Raw genomic sequence first — 19,904 nt, forward strand, 5'->3', positions numbered from 1 at the left:
TGTTAAAGTGGTTAAAGTGTTAAAGTGGTCCTGTGTCATATGTCTCAGACTTATCTGAGTGTTTCATATTGAACCGTGTGCCTAGATTCCAGTAAGGAGCACAACTGACATTAAGTTCAGAGAATTATCCTTATCTGGTGACCAGTGTTTGTGTGTCTAAAGCAGGCATCAATCCGCATTGCATAGAGCATTCAGGGAAAATGCTGATACCCTGAGCATCCTACAGCTGGATTACGTGTTTGCTTGTGTGAAGGAAGAGTAGTTGTCATGCTGAGATCCACAATCCTGAATACAGCTCATTCGGACCCTACAAAATGCTTCTGCTGCTGCTGCCTATGCTTCTGGAACAATAGAGTTGCTGATCCCCATAGCAATAAGGAGAAGTACCCACAGGTCCCTGTGGCACAGCCAAGGGGTGAATTCAAAACTGAGTTAAGCCTCAGGTCCTCAAAATCCAACAAAGCAATGATAGAGGCCCATAACTCTGAAGATACTGACTTCAGACTCTGGAGCAGGAGACGTATACATATGAACAGGGTAGAAAAGAGCTCCCAGAGTGTCTACCAACCAGAGACAACAGCAGCAACAAAACTGGAGGAAATAAACAACTGCAACAGAAGTCCACAATTAGTCCAACTAGAAAATTCTTAATTTACCAAAAGAGTTTATTAAGACCAAGAAAAATACAATAAAAAGGGAGCTGATTGGCTTTGTGCCTCTACAACATAGGTTCCAAATTAACTTTAACATCTCCTGAGATGTACCGATTGGGGCTTCATTAGGGCCTTCTTTTCTCTTTGAGTTGGAGCTCAAATTATAGTTATGACTGAAGATCTCACTACTTTTAAACAAAGACTCTAAATATGGAGATTGCTCTAAAATTAAGGTAATCTCTATACTCTTAGCAGAGTTATCAAATATAAAATAGAGGACAAAGAGGTATGCCTCATCTTAACCATTAGAGCTATCACCTTGCCTAAATTTCCCATGGTCATAACATCCATGGCCCCAAAACATCCCCTAGTAGACATGCACACTCTTCCAATGAGTAATAAATTAAAATTAAATGAAATAAAACCTTTGGTGCTTACAATCAGTTGGACAAAATGGGACCCTATGAACCTTCTGTCTGCCCAATATAGTTAATAAAATCTCCAAGGATTGTATAGAGCTTTCAAGGATTGAAACCCATTATAAGAACTGTTTAGAGAACAGATGATAATCACCACTGCTTCTCTGTTTAACAGCCAAACTGACCTGTTCTTAAACCTGTTCTTAAACCTGGAAAGAATGAATGGTGCCCCACAGTAGATGGTCCCAACCTTAGTGCCCTGCTCCCACATATTAAGGTGCCGTGACCAATATTGTTGAAATTACTGAATCTATTCAGTTGGCAACTGGTAAATACTTTGCAGTCATAAATTTGACTAATATGATTTGTTCAGTGCCTGTTTTGACGGACTCAGCCAGTTTCCCTTCACCTTCGAAGGGACACAATACTCCACTTAACTATACATGGGGCACCTCAACAGCCCTGCAATCACACACAGTCTTTGCGGGCAAGATCAACGCTGCATCCAACTTTCTCTGGAATACAGGTATGTCATGACATTGATGACTTATCATTCAAGGAGATTCATTTGACACCCTCATTCAGGACACAGAAACATTCACAAAGGAGCTCACGAACAGGGATGGGCCACTGTCTCACACAAAGTACAAGGTCCCCTCAACTTAGGAATATTTCTAGACATTATTTGCTCAGTCAAGAGGTTCTGTATCTCTGACACTGTCGAGAAATAATTATTGATCTGTGAGTACCAACAATATTAAGACAAATCTAATACTTTTAGGCCTTTGGGTTCTGGAGACAACGTATTTCTCATTTACAATTTTTTTAAAGCTCATGTATGCTGCTCCTCACAAACTGGCCTACACTGAATGAGGTCCATTACAAGAAAAGACTCTAAATTCTCTCCAAATAGCAATACAACAGACAATTGCATTAGTTTCACCTTTGCCTCCTCTTCCTCTACCCCCAGATCCCTTCACTGCAGAGGCCTCCTCTAGGACCTCCTGGAGACTCTGAACCACTCACAACAGCTAAGTCGTCCACGGGCTTCCACTGCAAGAAACTGTCCTCCTTGGTCTCATGCTCACACCATCAGAGCAGCAATTACAAGGCATGTATTTACATAACATTTACATAAAATTAAGGGTAATATGAAAATTAAGGGCCAAAATTTATGACAGATGTGGTACAAAGAAAATTATATAAATTTGAGTAGATTTGAAAGGATGACTCCATGTTGAGAAGGAGATCTGTGTCTGATTTCAAGAAACATACACTTGGGCTTCCCTGGTGGCACAGTGGTTGAGAATCTGCCTGCTAATGCAGGGGACACAGGTTTGAGCCCTGGTCTGGGAAGATCCCACATGCCACAGAGCAACTAAGCCCGTGCACCACAACTACTGAGCCTGAGCGTCTGGAGCCTGTGCTCCGCAACAAGAGAGGCCGCGATAGTGAGAGGCCCGTGCACCGCGATGAAGAGTGGCCCCCACTTGCCGCAACTAAAGAAAGCCCTGGCACAGCAACGAAGACCCAACACAGTCATAAAAATTAAATAAATAAATAAATAAATAAATAAATAAAGGGGAAAAGATGGTTCAATAAAAAAAAAAAAAACATACACTGAACACTTGTGCAAGGCACTGTCCAAGGCACGTGGGATACAATAATGAAAAGATAGATGTGGTTTATCGATAATTCCCTAATTTCAAATCTTATACCTCAATATCCTCAGTTGGAGAGTATGAAGTAGAAGCGAAGTGAGAAATTAAGAATATGAGAGGAGGTAGAACAATGGATTATCTTGGAGTCCAGGAAGATGTATTTCTCATGGAATGGAAGGGGTGATGAATATTGTCAAATAGTTCCTACTGCAGCTTTTCTTCCCTCTAACACAGGGGTCACCGGTCTGAGGAACCGGGCCGCACAGCAGGAGGTGAGCGGCGGGTGAGCGTGAAGCTGCATCTGCCCCTCCCCATCGCTCACATCACCGGCCGAACCATCTCCCCACCACACCCGTCCGTGGAAGAACTGTCTTCCATGAAACCGATCCCTGGTGCCACAAGGTTGGGGGCCGCTGCTCTAACATACATGTCATAAATAATATCTGTCATTACAGAGACATGAGGAAGAGGAAGAAACGTTATAAAAGGTCATTACTTTATCTAGGACCATAGCATTGCCCTATGATGGAAGTTTTTTTTAGTAAAGGTTAGGCATCTTCCACTCATATAAGTATGTTATAGAAATTATTGGTGATCTTGAGAAGTGAATTTTCTAAATAGCAATTTGAAATATTTAATAGTTAATATGTCTAACATATTCATTGCTTTTTTGAGTTGTGGTGTTCAGAAATACATTTTAAGTGTTCAGTGAAATTGCCTTAATTATGTCATGTTTTTATATCATATAGCTCTATCAATGCGGCAGCACTACTTTCTTTCATTGTTTTTCTTATGAACTCAGGTGACCTTCTTTCACTGTGCAACAGTGGAATGTTTTTATCTTTTCTGAAGCTATAACATTTATTTTCTCCTCAAAATAATGTATTTTTAAGGTGAAGTAATAATATTATCAGCATCAAAATTATCATTACTGTACATTTTGTAACTATCTTTTTTGTAGGTCTCAAGGCATTTCTTCACTCTTCTAATGGTTATTTAATATTGACTGTTGTATTTCATGTTGATATGTGTCTGGTAGGTTAGAATCAAAGTCTGGCTCAAATCTAGACTAATTTCATCCTCATTAACTTTTAGTTCATTAAGAAAACTAAAAAGCAGTTTTCTTTAACCAAATGATTCATTTTCTATCTAGAAATAACCAAATGTGTCAACATATTTTCTTTCTACATAAAACGTCCTTTTGGGGTACATATGTTTTGGTTTTTATGTATTGTACATACTTATATATGTGTGTGTAGAGAATTTTCTTATACACCTGAATAGCTTTCAACTCCAAATTTGACTTATAAACAAAAAATCAATAAATGGAAGAGTATTTATTAAGCACACAGGTTCAACACAGCAAGAAAGGCATTCAGATAGTTTACATGATCAGAATCATAGTTTCAATGCCAGCTCTGTCATCTTCACAGTACAATTCTCACTCATCATTTTCTAGAAGTTTCTAGAATTACATAGCCTAAAGCAATGGTTTCAACCACATGTATATGTGTGTGTGTAGACCCTACATACTGTAGGGTAGGTGAAGGGGGCTATCATTCTATCACCTCCAGAATCTTACAGTACAGAAGAAAACACCTAAGCATATAAAGTTAAAAAAACTATTATAGCAATTTCAATATGAGTATAGCATCAATTCCACCATACCCAAACACTTTACACACACACACACACACGCACACACACGCACACACACACACAGTCCTCTTCTCTTTTTCAGCATTTGAGAACCACCCTAAAGCATATAACAGTTATGAATAAATGAGACTGTGGAAAGAAAATTTCTATGATATATGTAATGTCTTAACTAAGGAAGAGATTCAATGGTATAAGACTTGGTAGATATGAATATTTATATTCTTATGTAAAGAATCTATATAAAACGGTATTATTGATCCAAGTATACTGTTGCTGAGCGATCATCACTCCCTTATTAAGACCTAGATGGCTTAGATCAACCTTATAACTTTCAATTCAGTTCTGATTTTGTAGACTCCAGCACCCATGCAACAAGAAGTAGTGACTGAAGGCTTACTTTACTTCCTGTGGCAGGGTAAAGTGAAAGAATGATGTCATGCAGTTTAAGATATTAAGGGAACAGAAAGCCATGACTATGTAGTTAAAATAAAACAAATAGATTGGATGCATTTAAACAGCTTCTTGCTAATAAGTGTGCCAGTGAGACTCTTTTTTCTCTTTCCCCCTCCCGCAAGCAAGCAGGATCTTAGCTCCCCAAACAGGGATGGAACCCACACCACCCCCTGCAGTGGAAGCTCGGAGTCTTAACCTCTGGACCGCCAGAGAAGTCCCGTGTCAGTGAGAGTCTTAAGTTAAGGTACGTAAATAATGCAAGTAAGAAATGCTTTCCTGGCGTTGAAAATAAGATAAGAATTAGTAGAGCTAGGAAATATTATAAAAAAGAATAATAAAATGGACTAAAAATATTCGAGTCAAATTTTTATAAAAGTGAAAGAAAATTACAGGTGAGCTGAGACCCATGGTGTGTGTGTATGTGTGTGTGCCTGTGTGTGTGTGTATGAATTAGAATGCCCTTGAGGTTAGTGAATATATCTATTTTTGATAATATTACAAGGTATTTATCCAAATTACAGGAATACTTACTATTATTTCATTTATAAATTTAAGTGTATTGACACATTTTCTGAAGCAGTGTTATCCACTCAAAAATGAAGAACCAGTGAAAAATGATGAGATAAGATCTATGTTACTCTATGTACCCTGGCACAGAATTGTTTGCCATTAACTATGAACTATTCACTTAACACATTTCTGCCTTTTTTCTAACTGATGAAGTGATAATAATAAATCTCCCTACAACCTCTACTCTGCTATGTGTTGAGAACAGCCCAAGTTCACACACAGCTAGTAAAAGCAGGAGCCAACTTTTAAACATAGATTATCTTATTCCAAGTCTAGTGCTTTTATGGTCAGACAAAATAAATGAATAAACGAATCTTCCCAGGAACAGGGACAGAGGAGAATAAAGAATGGCTAGAACATAGGAACTTAAAATTTGGCAACAAGCAATTGACTTGGTATGACAGGCATCAAACATCCACCATTAGGCATCGTTAATCTGTGTGTATTACGCAAGACACTGAAAGGAAGAGAATTTGGATATTGTGAATCCACCCAGAAGTAATTAAATCCAAGAATAGGCATGAAATGTTCATGTCCACTTTCTGAGAAATCTTTCTGGCATGTTTACTGACTCATTCCAAGCACCTAGATGAGAACATCTGGACCTTGGTGGTGCTCAGTAAATATCTGTAATTCGGGAAGATTATAAGACAGAAAGTATCTGGCAGATAATGAGTTTGTTCTTCATGTTTAGGAATTAGAACAGGGAGGGCAGAGAACAAAAATTTGCCATCCCTCAGCCTCGAAGTAATCATTGAAACCACAAGATACATTGAGTGCTACAAAGCCATGTGTTGAAAAGAGGAAAGACTATACACACAGCTTTGGTAAATCCCCAGTTTTGGTTCAAGTGGCAATTCCCACGTTGATTCCCAAACAAAGCACTTTGGGATCTCAAAGCAGATGGTGGAAAAGAGAGGTGGCCAGAAATTGGTAGAAGCTCCTACAGCGAAACCTAGTGATTAAAAAAACAGGCTCTGATGTCAGAAAGTGATAAAGTTCAAGTCCAGGTCTGCTACTTCCTAAGTTTTTATTTTATCAAGTTAATGTGTCTAAGTCTCTGCTCATTTACAAATGGGAATAATATCATCTGCCATATTAACTTGCTGGGCAGATTAAATAAAACAAGAAAGCGCTTAGCATTGTTCAGGGATCGAGATTAATGCTCTGGGAGAGACGACCTGCAGTGAAGTTTAGCCCACCCTTAGGTAGATAATGGAGTACTTTCTGGAATCTAAAGATGAAGCCCCATCCTAGGGTAGGAGGTGAAGGTGATCGCTGCCTCTCCTTGGGGTCCTGAGTTCTAGAGCCAATCCCGAGACAGGAGATTAGACAAACCTTCAGATGGAAGATCACAGTAGCAGCATCTAAAATGAGCTGTTATAGGCAGAAACTGAAGAGCAAAAAAGGGGAAAAAGAAATAAACCAGGGAAAACAGGGAAAATAGGAGTAATTCATGATATGAAAACTAAGGATAAGAGAATTTTAAGATGTAAGAGATAATGAACCCTGTTCAAGGTTCTACAGAGCTTAAACAAATTACAACTAATTTAAAATGCCAATGATTTGGCTAAAAGAGATTTTTTTTTTTTTTTTTTTTTTATAAATTTATTTATTTATTTATTTTTGGCTGTGTTGGGTCTTCGTTTCTGTGCGAGGGCTTTCTCCAGTTTTGGCGAGCGGGGGCCACTCTTCATCGCGGTGCGCGGGCCTCTCACTGCCGCGGCCTCTCACATTGCGGAGCACAGGCTCCAGACGCGCAGGCTCAGTAATTGTGGCTCACCGGCCCAGCCGCTCTGCGGCATGTGGGATCTTCCCAGACCAGGGCTCGAACCCATGTCCCCGGCATTCGCAGGCAGATTCTCAACCACTGCGCCACTAGGGAAGCCCAGAGATTTTTAATAATTGAAGAACAGTACTGATAAAGTAGTGGGGGAAAAAACTGGGAGATAAGTAATAGAATGGACAGCATACATGAAGTCTTCTGAGAGTTTAACAGCAAGAGTAAAATAAAAAAAAACAGAAAAAAAGGAGAAAAATTTCTTGAGATTTGGGGAAACCTGAACATATTTGAAGGGAGAGAGAAAAAAACAAAACAAAACAAAACTAGAGGTGGAAAGGACGGAAATTGTACAAGAAAAAACTGGAATTACAAGGATAAGCATATTTTAATATCTAAAGTACAATTAGAGCTTTTTCTTCATAAAAAGGATTGTGAGAAGGATACTTATATTGGAAGACTCAAACTTCTTAGCAAATTAAACGGAAGACACTTTATTTATATAGGGAATTGACTGGAGGATTTTGAGACCTAGAATAGTAACTATGAGAAAAAAAGTTATGAGTCAACTTGTAATTGGCTACGAAAAGTCAGAAATGAGCCAAACCTTTGATTTTCTGCATCTGAAATGGTAAGTTAGAGAAAAGAGGAGATAGTGAAGCTTGACATCTGAATAAAAAGTGAAGAACATATGAATCAACATGGAAAACTACAATAGAGCCAAAACCTACATTTAAAAAATTAACTCTACTTTCAAACATGAAGCTATAAAGTTTTTTAACAAATGAAAACTTTGTTCTTACTGGGACATGGTGTGACCACTAACTAGTGTTTCTACCACTGTGGACCAGGTCTGGACTCATGCCCTAGAAAGCCTTTAGGAGAGGCAAAGTGAAGCAACTTGGCTTGTGACATGTTCCTAAAATACTTCCTAAAATAATGTCTGCCAGTTCATTACAAATAAAATTAAATTTTATTTGTGAATCAGGTCAGGTCAAATGCTGGTACAAATTTAAAATTTTAGAAATATATGTTTGATCTCATTTGAGCTCAAAGAATTATAAAACATATTCTAAGAAAGCAACCGTAAGAACCCTAAGACGAGCTCCCCAAACCTTGCATGTGCCAGAGCTGTGTTCTGCATTGAACTAGAACTTTAATTTGTACCACCTGTGGTGGTAGCTGGAAGCCCTGAGCAGCTTCATGCTAAACAAACGTTACTATTTTCTATGTACCATCATGTGAAAAAGGTCGGAAAGCATCTAAACCATTATTCTTACAGCCCAAAGTGAAGCTTCCTTATGAAATATTTAGTAAATTCCAAAGGAATACATATATGGGAAAACAAAATTAGAATATTTAAAAATATAATAAAGCTAGAGCTTATTAAACCTTAAATAATTTAGGATGTTCAAAATAATTTAATAAACAGAATTTGCATTTATTAGATGGATTCAAATCTATGATGTAGAGAAAACAACAGTCACTCTGTCAAAATGTTGGGTATTATGATAATATAGAACTTCTCTCCAAAATTCAACAAGCTCAAAAATAGACTCGTACCTTTGGTTGGTAATTTTGGCACGCAACTTTTACACTTGTGACTGTGTTCTCCCAGTGGGCTGAATGGTACCACTGCTTTGACATTCAAAATGCAATTTTTAAAGTTGAAAATGTTTATATTTGTAATAGTTTCTTTAATTCTATTTAATGCTTGGGTGTTTGTGTTAAGTACTAAGGCCATAATGACAATTATTTATCGTGATTTACATGAAGAAAATGGAAAATAAAATTAAAAATCCAAATCACGTGAAGATAACATCAAGGTTTCAGGAATATAAGAAGTGTATGTAAACATACATAATGTATTATTAAGAATTTTTTTATTGTAGTAAGTCAATGATTATCACAGGTTAATATTATCAAACATTAAAGTGATGGCTTCTTCATGACAATAAAGTAAAGCTATTAAAGAATAAATTCAGCATTAAAAAGTGTCCCAGAGGAATCCATCACAGGTCCTATTGTTCCCATAACCATTTCTAGAGGGTCCAGCCTACATAAGAAGCGAACTAAAGGTATGTTGTATATCAAGACCCCCATTCCCTTTCAGTACCAGCTGATTGCATTGAAGGTGGCACCTCCCTTGAGGACAATCTACAGCCAGTAAGTGACTAGCTAGTAATGACACCACACAGTAAAATATGTGATTGGATTAATACATAAACATAATTTGAAGACAAACAGGTAAAATTTGGAATCAAATTAGGGCAATATAAATACACTAACTTGAAAATAGAGCATTTAAAAGCATTTCAGCTTACTTGTTTTCTTTTAAAATCTGAAATATTGAATTCAATCTTTAATATTCTTTTCATTTAATAACTGAATTAATATATTAGACAATTTGAGGAAAGGGAGACAAACAAAATACTTACTTGTGATGCTATTTCTCGACACTGACACAAAGCGAGGGAAAAAGAAACACACAAAATACAGTTTAAACAATGACTAAACAATACATACACAAACGAATCAGCAACAGGACAGTATATGACAGATAACCACAGAACACATCATCTAATTATGTGTTTGATTATTTATCATAGCACTTTTGAATAAAATTAGGTAAAGAATAAGCTAATATTTTAAAAAGTTGCTAGAAACTTGTTCTTGTTAGAATTTTTTTTTCTAAAATCGTCTTTCTAAGATTTGATAGAAAGTTAATGTGGTGCTAATAGAAAATAAAACAATTGATAAGAGCTTATGAAAGTGCTATATTCATGAGAGGATACTGACATAATCATTGATATTCAATAATCACTATTGGTATTAATAGCTTTACTATTTAAAAAATTTTAGACCTTATAATAAGATTGTTTTTTCATCTCTTTGTATACGTTTAAGTAACTTTATAGAAATAGTCTTAGTTTTCACATAGGCTATAGAGGCTAAAAATTGATCTGCCCAGTCAACATATAAACCCTAAATATTTAGGGGTTATAAAAATCATGCTATCTTGTTCTTCAGTTCTGAGGAATAATATCTTCATTCCTCAAAAGGTAGAAGTGAAATTTTCAATTATATTCTTTGGTGTAATATAACTCAAGTCTAACCCATTATCTAGCATTCTCACTATTGTTACAAATATTAAAAATGCATAATAAATATATGAATATAGGCTCCTTGAAATTATTTGTCTGCAGATTCTTAACACTTGGCCCAATGAGTGAGTGACTAAATGCAGAGAATGGGCAGCTCGAGTTTCAAAACTATTTAATCTAAATCCTTACTAAAACCATTGTATTAATGTGATTTTATAAAATGAAAACTTTAATTTTAATAATATATTTAAAATATTACTTTCCAATTTAAGGGAACCCTCCCTTACTGTTGGTGGGAATGTAAATTGATACAGCCACTATGGAGAACAGTATGGAGGTTCCTTAAAAACTAAAAATAGAGCTACCATATGACCCAGCAATCCCACTCCTGGGCATACATCTGGAGAAAACCATAATTCGAAGATACGTGCATCCAATTTAATTGTAAAAAGTTAATGGTTGGTAGATGGTTAACTATTACCTATGCACATTTTTTAAAAATACAGGATTGATTGACAATGAAGGTGAACAACAGAGTAACATATTCCACAAATTTATTGGTTATACTGTAAAGATGTTGGTATTTTAATATGCTTTAAAATGATCTCTTTCTAATATCTAGTAAAATTTTCACTGGTCATAGTTCATTTCAAGAAAATGTGATTTTCAGTACACTGGAAAACTGAAGGCAAATACAGTTTCACATTTTCTTACCAAAAAGTGAGAATAAATATTTTTTATTAATTCAGAAGTTTTCAGATTTTGGAAAGTATCATATACTGAATAGTAGGTAATACCTTTGGAGGGTCTTGGGTAGCATTTTATAATAAAAACACTTCTGTAATGAAGAACATGAATATTCATTTTAAGGGGAATAAGTAAGTATTATGAAAAATCTCAGAACAGTTAAAAGTGAGGTTTTGCCACCAAATCAGTTTAGTAAGCTTTTTGAATTTGAGAATTATGGAGAAAATATTGTGGACAGAAATACTGTTCTCCTTTGTCCCCAAGAGAAGCACGAGTCCTTGTTGATCCTCTATTTATTTTTGGAACCAGGAGACTATGGTATTTGTAAAAATTCCCTGAAAAAGACATGTAGAGAGTGGTCTATTCCGGCTTGGTGTTGTACAATTAGGTGAAAAGGGGCTGATCCAGCTGCACCCGACTCTCCACGGACTGATTTTCCAGTCCCTGTACGCGCTCCCACTGTATGTTTGTCTTTGTATGAATCCTCCTTGCACCAATTTATAGCCCACAAGGAAAAAACTAAGTAAGTGCGCCAGGGCTTTTATAAATTTCATGATTTTAACTATGTGTATTTTTATCATCACGTGTCTTTGCGAAGACACCTTCAAAAGGATTTGGTGCTTCCCCTCCTCCCGCAGCCAAAGCAGTGACATAATTTAACTTTTTTCTCTATACACCAAATATGGGAAGATACTGAAGTCAGATTAGGAAATGACGTGGCATGAAAACCTGCATCTGCCTTTAAAATGTATTTTTTTCAACTCCATGAAAAAACAAGGAAGCAAGACCTAGATTTTTTATATTAGTTTATCCCTCCTACATTCTTATATGAAATGTTGACATTAAATTTAAAATATTTCATATATTTTGAATAGAATTGAATATTTAAAAGCATAAACTGAAGAAACGATCAATGAGTGAGTCTGAAAATGAAATTTTACAGCTAGAAATGTATTAGTTGTTTTTATTAGTTATACACACATAGTTTAGATAGTCAGAAAATGTTATGGTTTGTTTTGAAAAATAGCAGCTCGCACCATGATCTCTTTTATTTTCCTCTCATAGGACCCAGCTACTTTTATCTCTTTTAGCTAGACATGTAGGTCCTTATCTTTGTGTCTCTATAGAACATGCTTGACTGTCATTTCTTAATTTTTTTATCAGTTTCTACTTTTATCTATTGACTTCTCACTCTGGAAGAAGAGAGAGTAATTATCTTTTCCACCCACCATTGCCATATCCCATCATTTCAAAATGGTTGAAGTGTAATTTTGGTTAGATCAAAATTCAGGGCATATTATGACTACAATTTACAGGTGAAATACATGAGAAATGTGGTTACTATTCATTGCCAGCATAATTTTTTGATGTTGGTGGTGGTGATATTAATATTCCTAGAGTTAATTAATTTTATTAATTGCTTCATTAGATTTGTATTTGGTAATCCATCCTGAACTCTTTGGCAATTGTCTAATCTTTCTTTAAGACAGTGAGATGCATCATGTATCCTACGGCTTTCATTTTCCAGAAGAAAAATTTTCTGAAGCTTCCTGACCTGCTCCAGGTTGCACTTCTTGGCTGGTGGTCCTTTCATCACCTTCCTGACTTTTGCCTTGGCCTCACACTTGTTGCCAGGTCTCCATAAAATGTCTGGCTTCTTTGCATACATGACTACTTCCTCAGTTTACTCATTCATTTTGGTGGAAGTAATTTCCTTAGAAAGCAGGCATGGGAGCATATGTTTGGAGAAAATGTTGAAATATGATTAATCCTACCCTAACACAAGTTTGGTAGTTTTGTCTGAATATGGAATTCTAGTTTGGAAATAATATTCCCTCAAAATCTCGAGGGCATTGTTCCATTGTCTTTTGGCTTGTAGTGTTGCTGGTTGAGAAATCCAAAGAAATACTTTGAATGTGACCTACCCGTTGGTTTTCTCTCCCATCTCTTTTAAGATCTTCTCTTTTCCTTCAGTGTTCTGAAATTTTATGATACTGTGCCTTAGTGTGAGCCTATTTTATTCACTGTGGTGGGCCTCTGGTGACCCTTCCCATTTGGAACATGTTCTGTTCTAGGATTATTATTAAGTTATTAAACTGATATTTCTTCAATTTGCTTCATTTCCTCTTTAGGGAAGTCTTAAAATTCAGATCTTAGACTCTTAGACCTCCTGGACTAGTTCTCTAATTTTATCTTTTCTTTATTATTTTCCATGTCTGAATTTTTGCTCTAGTTTCTTGGTGGTTTCCTCAGTTTTATGGTACAAACTTTTTCACTTCTGCTCATGTATTACCAATCCCCAAGAGTTCTTTTTCACTCTAAATGTTCCTTTAAAAATACAGCTTCCTATTCATCTTTTATCCTTACAATATCTTATCTTTCTAATAATATTAATTATAGCTTTTCAATATAGAACTTCCCTAATACATATTTGACATATCCTATAATTCACCCACTTCAAGTGTAATATTCAAGGATATTTTAGTAAATTTACCAAGTTGTACAACACCATAAAGAAATTTTAGAATATTTCCATCACCCCAGTAAGTCCCATCATGTTTATTAACTGTTACTCTCCATTCCCTCCACCTCCCCCTGTCTTAGGCAATCACTAACCTACTTTCTGTCTGCATACCTTTCACCTTTTTTGACATTTCACATACTTGGAATCATACAATATGTGGTCTCTTGAGTCTGTATTCTCCCACTTGACATAATGTTTTTGAGGTTTATCCAAGTCACAGCACATATAAGCATTTTGTTTCTTTTTATTGCTAAATGGTACTCCATTGTATGGCTATACCACATTTTGACTATCTGTTCACTAGCTGAAGGACATTTAGGTTGTTTCTAATTTTGGCTATTATGAATAATGTTGCTGAGAACATTCATGTGCAAGTCTTTGTATGGATATATTTTCATTTCTCTTGGGTAAACAGTTAGGAGCAGAAGTCTTTATTATATTTTATGTTTTATATTTTATTTTCCCTCAGTGATCTCTCTTTCCTACAAGTTCAGTTTTTTCTTTCTGTTTGTTTATTTTGGTATCTCTATTTCATTCTATTCCCTGAAATAGGGAATTTTGAGTTGTCTTCTTATATTAAGACTATAGGGCTAATAAATTGATTGAAAGCTCTGGGTGGGGTGTTTTTAGTGTGAGTTTCATGGTCCCCTGACTAGATTATTGACCTGGAGACTCTCCCGTGTCTGTATCATTAGGCCGTTCACGTGGCTTGGTCAGATTCCCTGGGGAAGACTCTTCAATCTGCTGTTGAAGGGTAAAGGACACAGATTGTACCTTTGCACTTAGCTCTGTGAATTCACTGCGGTACTACTGCCTGCAAACGTGCGCTGTCTCCCCGTCCACAGACCATCTGTGTACCCTCTTCATAGAGTCACCTTTCAAACTGCCCCTGCGGGGTGAGGGACCGCAACACAGCTCTGCAAGCTGTTAGGGAGAACGAGGACCTGTGAACCATCTAAGAGAGAAGATGTCGATGTTTCAATTCTAATTATTGAATGAAGTTTCTACCTCCTGAAATCTGGTGTCCTTTTTTTTTTCCTTAATTTTTTTCTTTTTATTTATTTATTTTTGGCTGCCTTGGGTCTTCGCCACTGCACGCAGGCTTTTCTCTAGTTGCGGCGAGCGGGGGCTACTCTTCGCTGCAGTGTGCGGGCTTCTCATTGCGGTGGCTTCTCGTGTTGCAGAGCACGGGCTCTAGGCGCGCGGGCTTCAGTGGTTGTGGCACGCGGATTTCAGTAGTTGTGGCGCCCGGGCTTAGTTGCTCGCGGCATGTGGGAACTTCCCGGACCAGGGCTCGAACCCGTGTCCCCTGCATTGGCAGGCGGACTCTCAACCACTGTGCCACCAGGGAAGCCCTGGTGTCCTTCTTTAATTTAAGTAAGAGAAAAATTGGCATTTTGGACAATGATAAATTATTTGAATTCTAACACTTGAGTATTCTCGAACCATTTGAAATTTGAGAGAGATGGTGGAATATATGAGCCACTCTTTCATTTCATTAGATCCATTAAGCTCTTATCCTGTGTTTTTATATAATCAGGAAAAAGAGAATGTTTTCCTCTTTGCACAAAACCCAATGTCTTTACTGAGTTAATACTGAATTGATGTTCCCCTCTTTAAAAAAAAAAAAAAATAGAACATTGACTTAAAGGATATTCACCTTACTGGTACTTTTGCATCTTGCAAAACTATAACTAAAGATAGATAAAGTTCATCATGTTATCTATCTCTTAAATATCTCTAAATATTCAATGTCTTAAATAAGGAAGCACATAATATACTCATTCTTTTTTTTTTTTTTTTTTTTTTTTAATTAATTAATTTATTTATTTTTGTCTGTATTGGGTCTTCGGTTCGTGCGAGGGCTTTCTCCAGTTGCGGCAAGCGGGGGCCACTCTTCATCGCGGTGCGGGGACCGCTCTTCATCGTGGTGCGCGGGCCTTTCTCCATCGCGGCCCCTCCCGTTGCGGGGCACAGGCTCCAGACGCGCAGGCTCAGCAATTGTGGCTCACGGGCCCAGCTGCTCCGTGGCATGTGGGATCTTCCCAGACCAGGGCTCGAACCCGTGTCCCCTGCATTAGCAGGCAGATTCTCAACCACTGCGCCACCAGGGAAGCCCCTATACTCATTCTTTTAACAGTGATCAGGAAAAACAAATCTTTCTCTAGATGAACTTACATCCTTTTGTGTATCAAACTACAATTATTATAAAACTCAACAGTTCTATTTTTGCCTTATTTGCCAGGAAAATAAATGTAGAACTCCTTTTCAACTGTAGCAGTCACTTCATTTTAGATGTAAAGTAGCATTAATTTCTCTGCCCCTATTAATATATTTTGCTGTAAAAGTGCTTAAAGGTCCTATTTTTATCTTTAATTATTTAAATTGCCTTTTTTTTCTATAATAGGCAGAATATAAAATCTAAATAAAAATATGTGTTCCAGAAGATGAACTGAATTCAGTATAGGAAGACAACAGGTATTATCCTCATTTAACCCAGTATCCTTTTATTTTTCCAAGGATGTGTGCTTTTAATATAAGCTAAAGGGTTGGGGCTTTATAAACATTTTGCTGGGTTGTGATAGGAAGAACTGACCAAAATGTAACATTAAATACTCCTTGATGACAGTACAAATACTCAATTACTCTTTCCCTATCTGTACTGTAAACAGCATACAACAACATCCCTTAATAATACAAAATGACTGAACATGGATATGAACTTGACCAAGGGCAGAATTTACCATGTTCAAATTCACAAAGTCCATATTATAAGATAAAAACAGGATAGTATGCTGCTGTGTGAAAATCTTCTTTGCTCTTATCAAGTTCAAATAAGAAATGGTTAATTGCTTAGGTGTGAAAGCACTTTTTTTCTCATAACTTTTCATCAAATAATAATTTTTTGGATGCAGTGTTCTTTAAATTTTAGGCATATCTGGCTAAGCTGTCTTACACATTTAACTTTCTGGTATGTTTCTCCCATCAATCATTCCTGATTTTCTCTGATTTTGTCGTGCTCTTTGTGGTGTGAACCACGGGGACCACAGCCAATGACAAACTCAGATTCAGTAGCAGAGTTGGCAATAAAGCTTCTTTTAGCACCTCTGAAACTGCAGTGAAACCACTAAAGAGCATCTCAGAAAAACTGAACTATCTTCTTCTGGCCTCAATATCACTTACTTAAATGTCAAACTATAAATTATATCAAGAAAATAAAAATCTACTCCATTACCCTTATGCTTCTTATAAAGCTCTTCTTTTCCACACATGGATTCACTGATTTTAATCACAAGCTGGTGTAATGATTACATGACTATTAAAATGCATGTAATTAATCTGAGCCTCATAGTTGAGGTTCTATTTTGCATAAGACCAAAGAAAGAAATGGTTAACCAAAATTTTGAATAATTTTGAGGTATCTGAAGAAGAAAAAATATTTCAAGAATATAAACCGCAAGTTGGAACCACATAGTGTGACCAAATTAAAATGTGAATATGTTTTTGGTCATAGGCAGGCATCAGAAATTCTGTTGCATTTTAATAGGCTCTAGTTTTCTTTTATAATTACTGAGCTTTCCTCTGGGAGGGTCTGGCACTGATCCTAGAGTTTTTTCTCAGCTTCAAAGTAGTCCTCAACCTAGAGTTTGAAAAATGTGTTTCATGCTTCCTAACTTATCTTTGTTTTCCCTCTTTCCAAATGCTAATATGTGGAGTTGAAGATTATATTAGAAAACTAGTTTGCTTGCCCTGAGAACTTTTCTTATGTATCCAAAGGTTACTTAGAATTAACTTACTTCCTGAAAACCTACAAAAGACATTTAGAGCTCAAAGTCCACAAACTCTAAAACAGTCCTTTAGCCAACAGTATTTTATGAAATTCCTGACATAATTTACATAATTTAATGACATATTTCAGAAATAAGTTTCTAGGCTTAGGAATGGCAGTATTCAATAAGATTAAACATTAAGACAGGAATATTTTGATATTTCCAAACCTCAGATGTAGTAAGTTTTTGAGATTCAGTCCTGTAGATTCCAATGGGAACATCTCCGGTAGAAGAACATAACTTCTGATACAGTCTGGCATAAGTCCTGATCCATAAGTCATCCTCGGTGATTTTCATCTACAATCATAGGAATTATTTACATATCAAATTTTTAAGAAATAACCCAATGGTAATTTTTCACTCTTTAAAGGTAGATTTTATTGATATTTTGAAATCTCAAAGTGACATTTCATAAGTGCTTATACATGTATTAAAGTTTTTTATTACATTCCATCTCAGCCTTATCCCTGGGGTTCACCCAAACTTAAGAAACCAACTGCTCCATTTGTGGCAGCATGGCATTGTATTAGTCCCATGTACATGGGCAATATCACTGGTAATTGATTGGGAATTGTTGGAAAACCTGTTAAAGACTTGTTTGAATGTTGCAATAACCTTAGTGGATAGGGTCTGCTGATGTTACAAATCTTGAGGTGCAAAGGACATTCCAGCATAAAAACGAATTGTCCATCCAAAGTTCTACTAGTACCCATACTGAGGAAGATGTGTAATAGTATGGAGCACAGGACTCACAGACAGGAGGCATAAGTGCTGGTCTCTCTTTGCTAATCATGAATTTGAATTTGTTAGCAAGACACTTCATTAAATACACTTAGGCATAGTACACTTATTTATAAAACAGAGAGGTTAAATGTCATGATCGCTGTTTTCCTTGGCAGTGTAGCATCCTATGTCAGAAACTGTCAGTCTCAAATATCTGCTAGAATTTTGTGCAGAACGGCTACCTTCAGGATTATTTTTGTTCTGAATTTTGTACAGAATGGTTATCTTCGGGATTATTAATTTAAATAATGTTTTCCCTAAACATTGCTTAAGAAATTAAAAAAAAACTAGGATGCTATTCTTTGAGCACATATTAGAAAAAAATAAATAAATGACATAGAAGAGTTAGCCAAAGAATATTATAGACGGCTTTCAGAATTGCCTGTCAGAATAATCTACACCAGAGATTAGTAACTTACAGAGCAAAGAAACCCCGATCCTGGTGTAGTGTCCAATCCCAACAGAAGTCTGGTGATAGAAATCATGTAGTCCTTCACAAATGACTGCAATATAAACAAAATATGTATTTATTGTGTGTAGGAAATACATAGAATAGCTTAGAGTATGAACATCTTATCACATCTTAAAGGTTATTTCTTGTAACATATCATTAAGCCCCCATAAAAAAGGAAATAAAAATCTATCTTGCCAGTGTCCTAAATACACATGCACAGTTAAGCTGTCCTTAAAGAAATATGGGAAATGATTATTTTCTAGAATATCCAGATATGCTTAAATTTTATGGATGTTATTGGACGTGATGAAAACATTTTTAGATTTTTAATAACAAAAAACTATAAGCCTAAATATAATAATGTTTTAAAAAATCTAAAATGACAAAAATTTACAATGAAATATTTCAACCAGTATTTGGTTTTTTGTTAGGATTAAACTTTATGCTAGTAGAATACATTTCTATAGAATATTTAAGTAAATCTAAATATTAGTGAATTAATAGGTTATATTAAATACCATCATGAGACTATTTTATTTGCTAACATATGATATACTTTGACATGTTGTTAGAACATTACTCAATAGTTAGAATATTAACTGAAAAATGCTTCTAGTTTCTTCAGTTTATTTTTTGGTCTGAGTGAAAAGAAAGACTTTCAACCCATACAAGCAAATTTTACCATGATATGTAACAATTACTTCATAAATCGTATGAAATTACTGCCTTGAGTTTGATCGTCAGGTGTTAACAAGTGAAACATTTAAATAATCATCTAGGTATTTTGCATCCTTGTTGCTGCAAATGGCATTATTTTGTCTTTTTTATGGCTGAGTAGTATTCCATTGTATATATGTACCACATCTTCTTTATCCATTCATATAGAGATTATCATACTAAGTGAAGTAAGTCAGAAAGAGAAAGACAAATACCATATGACATTGCTTATATGTGGAATCTAAAATATGACACAAATGAGCCTATCTACAAAACAGAAACAGACTCCTAGACATAGAGAATAGACTTGTGGTTGCCAAGGAGGAGGGATGGGCTAGTAGATGCAAACTATTACGTTTAAAATGGATAAACAACAAGGTCCTACTGTATAGCACAGGGAACTATACCCAATCTCCTGGGATTAACCATAATGGAAAAGAATATTAGAAAAAAGAATGTATATATGTTTATAACTGAGTCACTTTGCTATACAGCAGACATTAGCCCAACATTGTAAATCAACTATACTTCAATAAAAAAATAATAACAG

The 19,904-nt window shown here is 36.0% G+C and overlaps 1 protein-coding gene across 6 annotated transcripts in view; it reads right to left on the reverse strand.

Annotated features, from left to right (window-relative positions):
- Positions 1-19,904, reverse strand: part of KCNT2 (potassium sodium-activated channel subfamily T member 2) — a 369,675-nt gene that overhangs the window by 31,106 nt on the left and 318,665 nt on the right. For 4 of the 6 annotated variants that reach the window (XM_057529796.1, XM_057529784.1, XM_057529792.1 and 1 more), the window contains 3 exons: positions 18,603-18,686; positions 17,569-17,697; positions 9,634-9,654 (listed from right to left, as the gene is read on the reverse strand). In XM_057529796.1, coding sequence (XP_057385779.1) covers positions 9,634-9,654; positions 17,569-17,697; positions 18,603-18,686 — 234 coding nt within the window. The remainder of the gene's footprint in view (positions 1-9,633; positions 9,655-17,568; positions 17,698-18,602; positions 18,687-19,904) is intronic. The other 2 variants (XM_057529788.1, XM_057529804.1) reach the window with 1 other exon arrangement.

Source organism: Balaenoptera acutorostrata, chromosome 1 (genome assembly GCF_949987535.1).
Source record: "Balaenoptera acutorostrata chromosome 1, mBalAcu1.1, whole genome shotgun sequence".
Lineage (NCBI taxonomy): Eukaryota > Metazoa > Chordata > Mammalia > Artiodactyla > Balaenopteridae > Balaenoptera > Balaenoptera acutorostrata.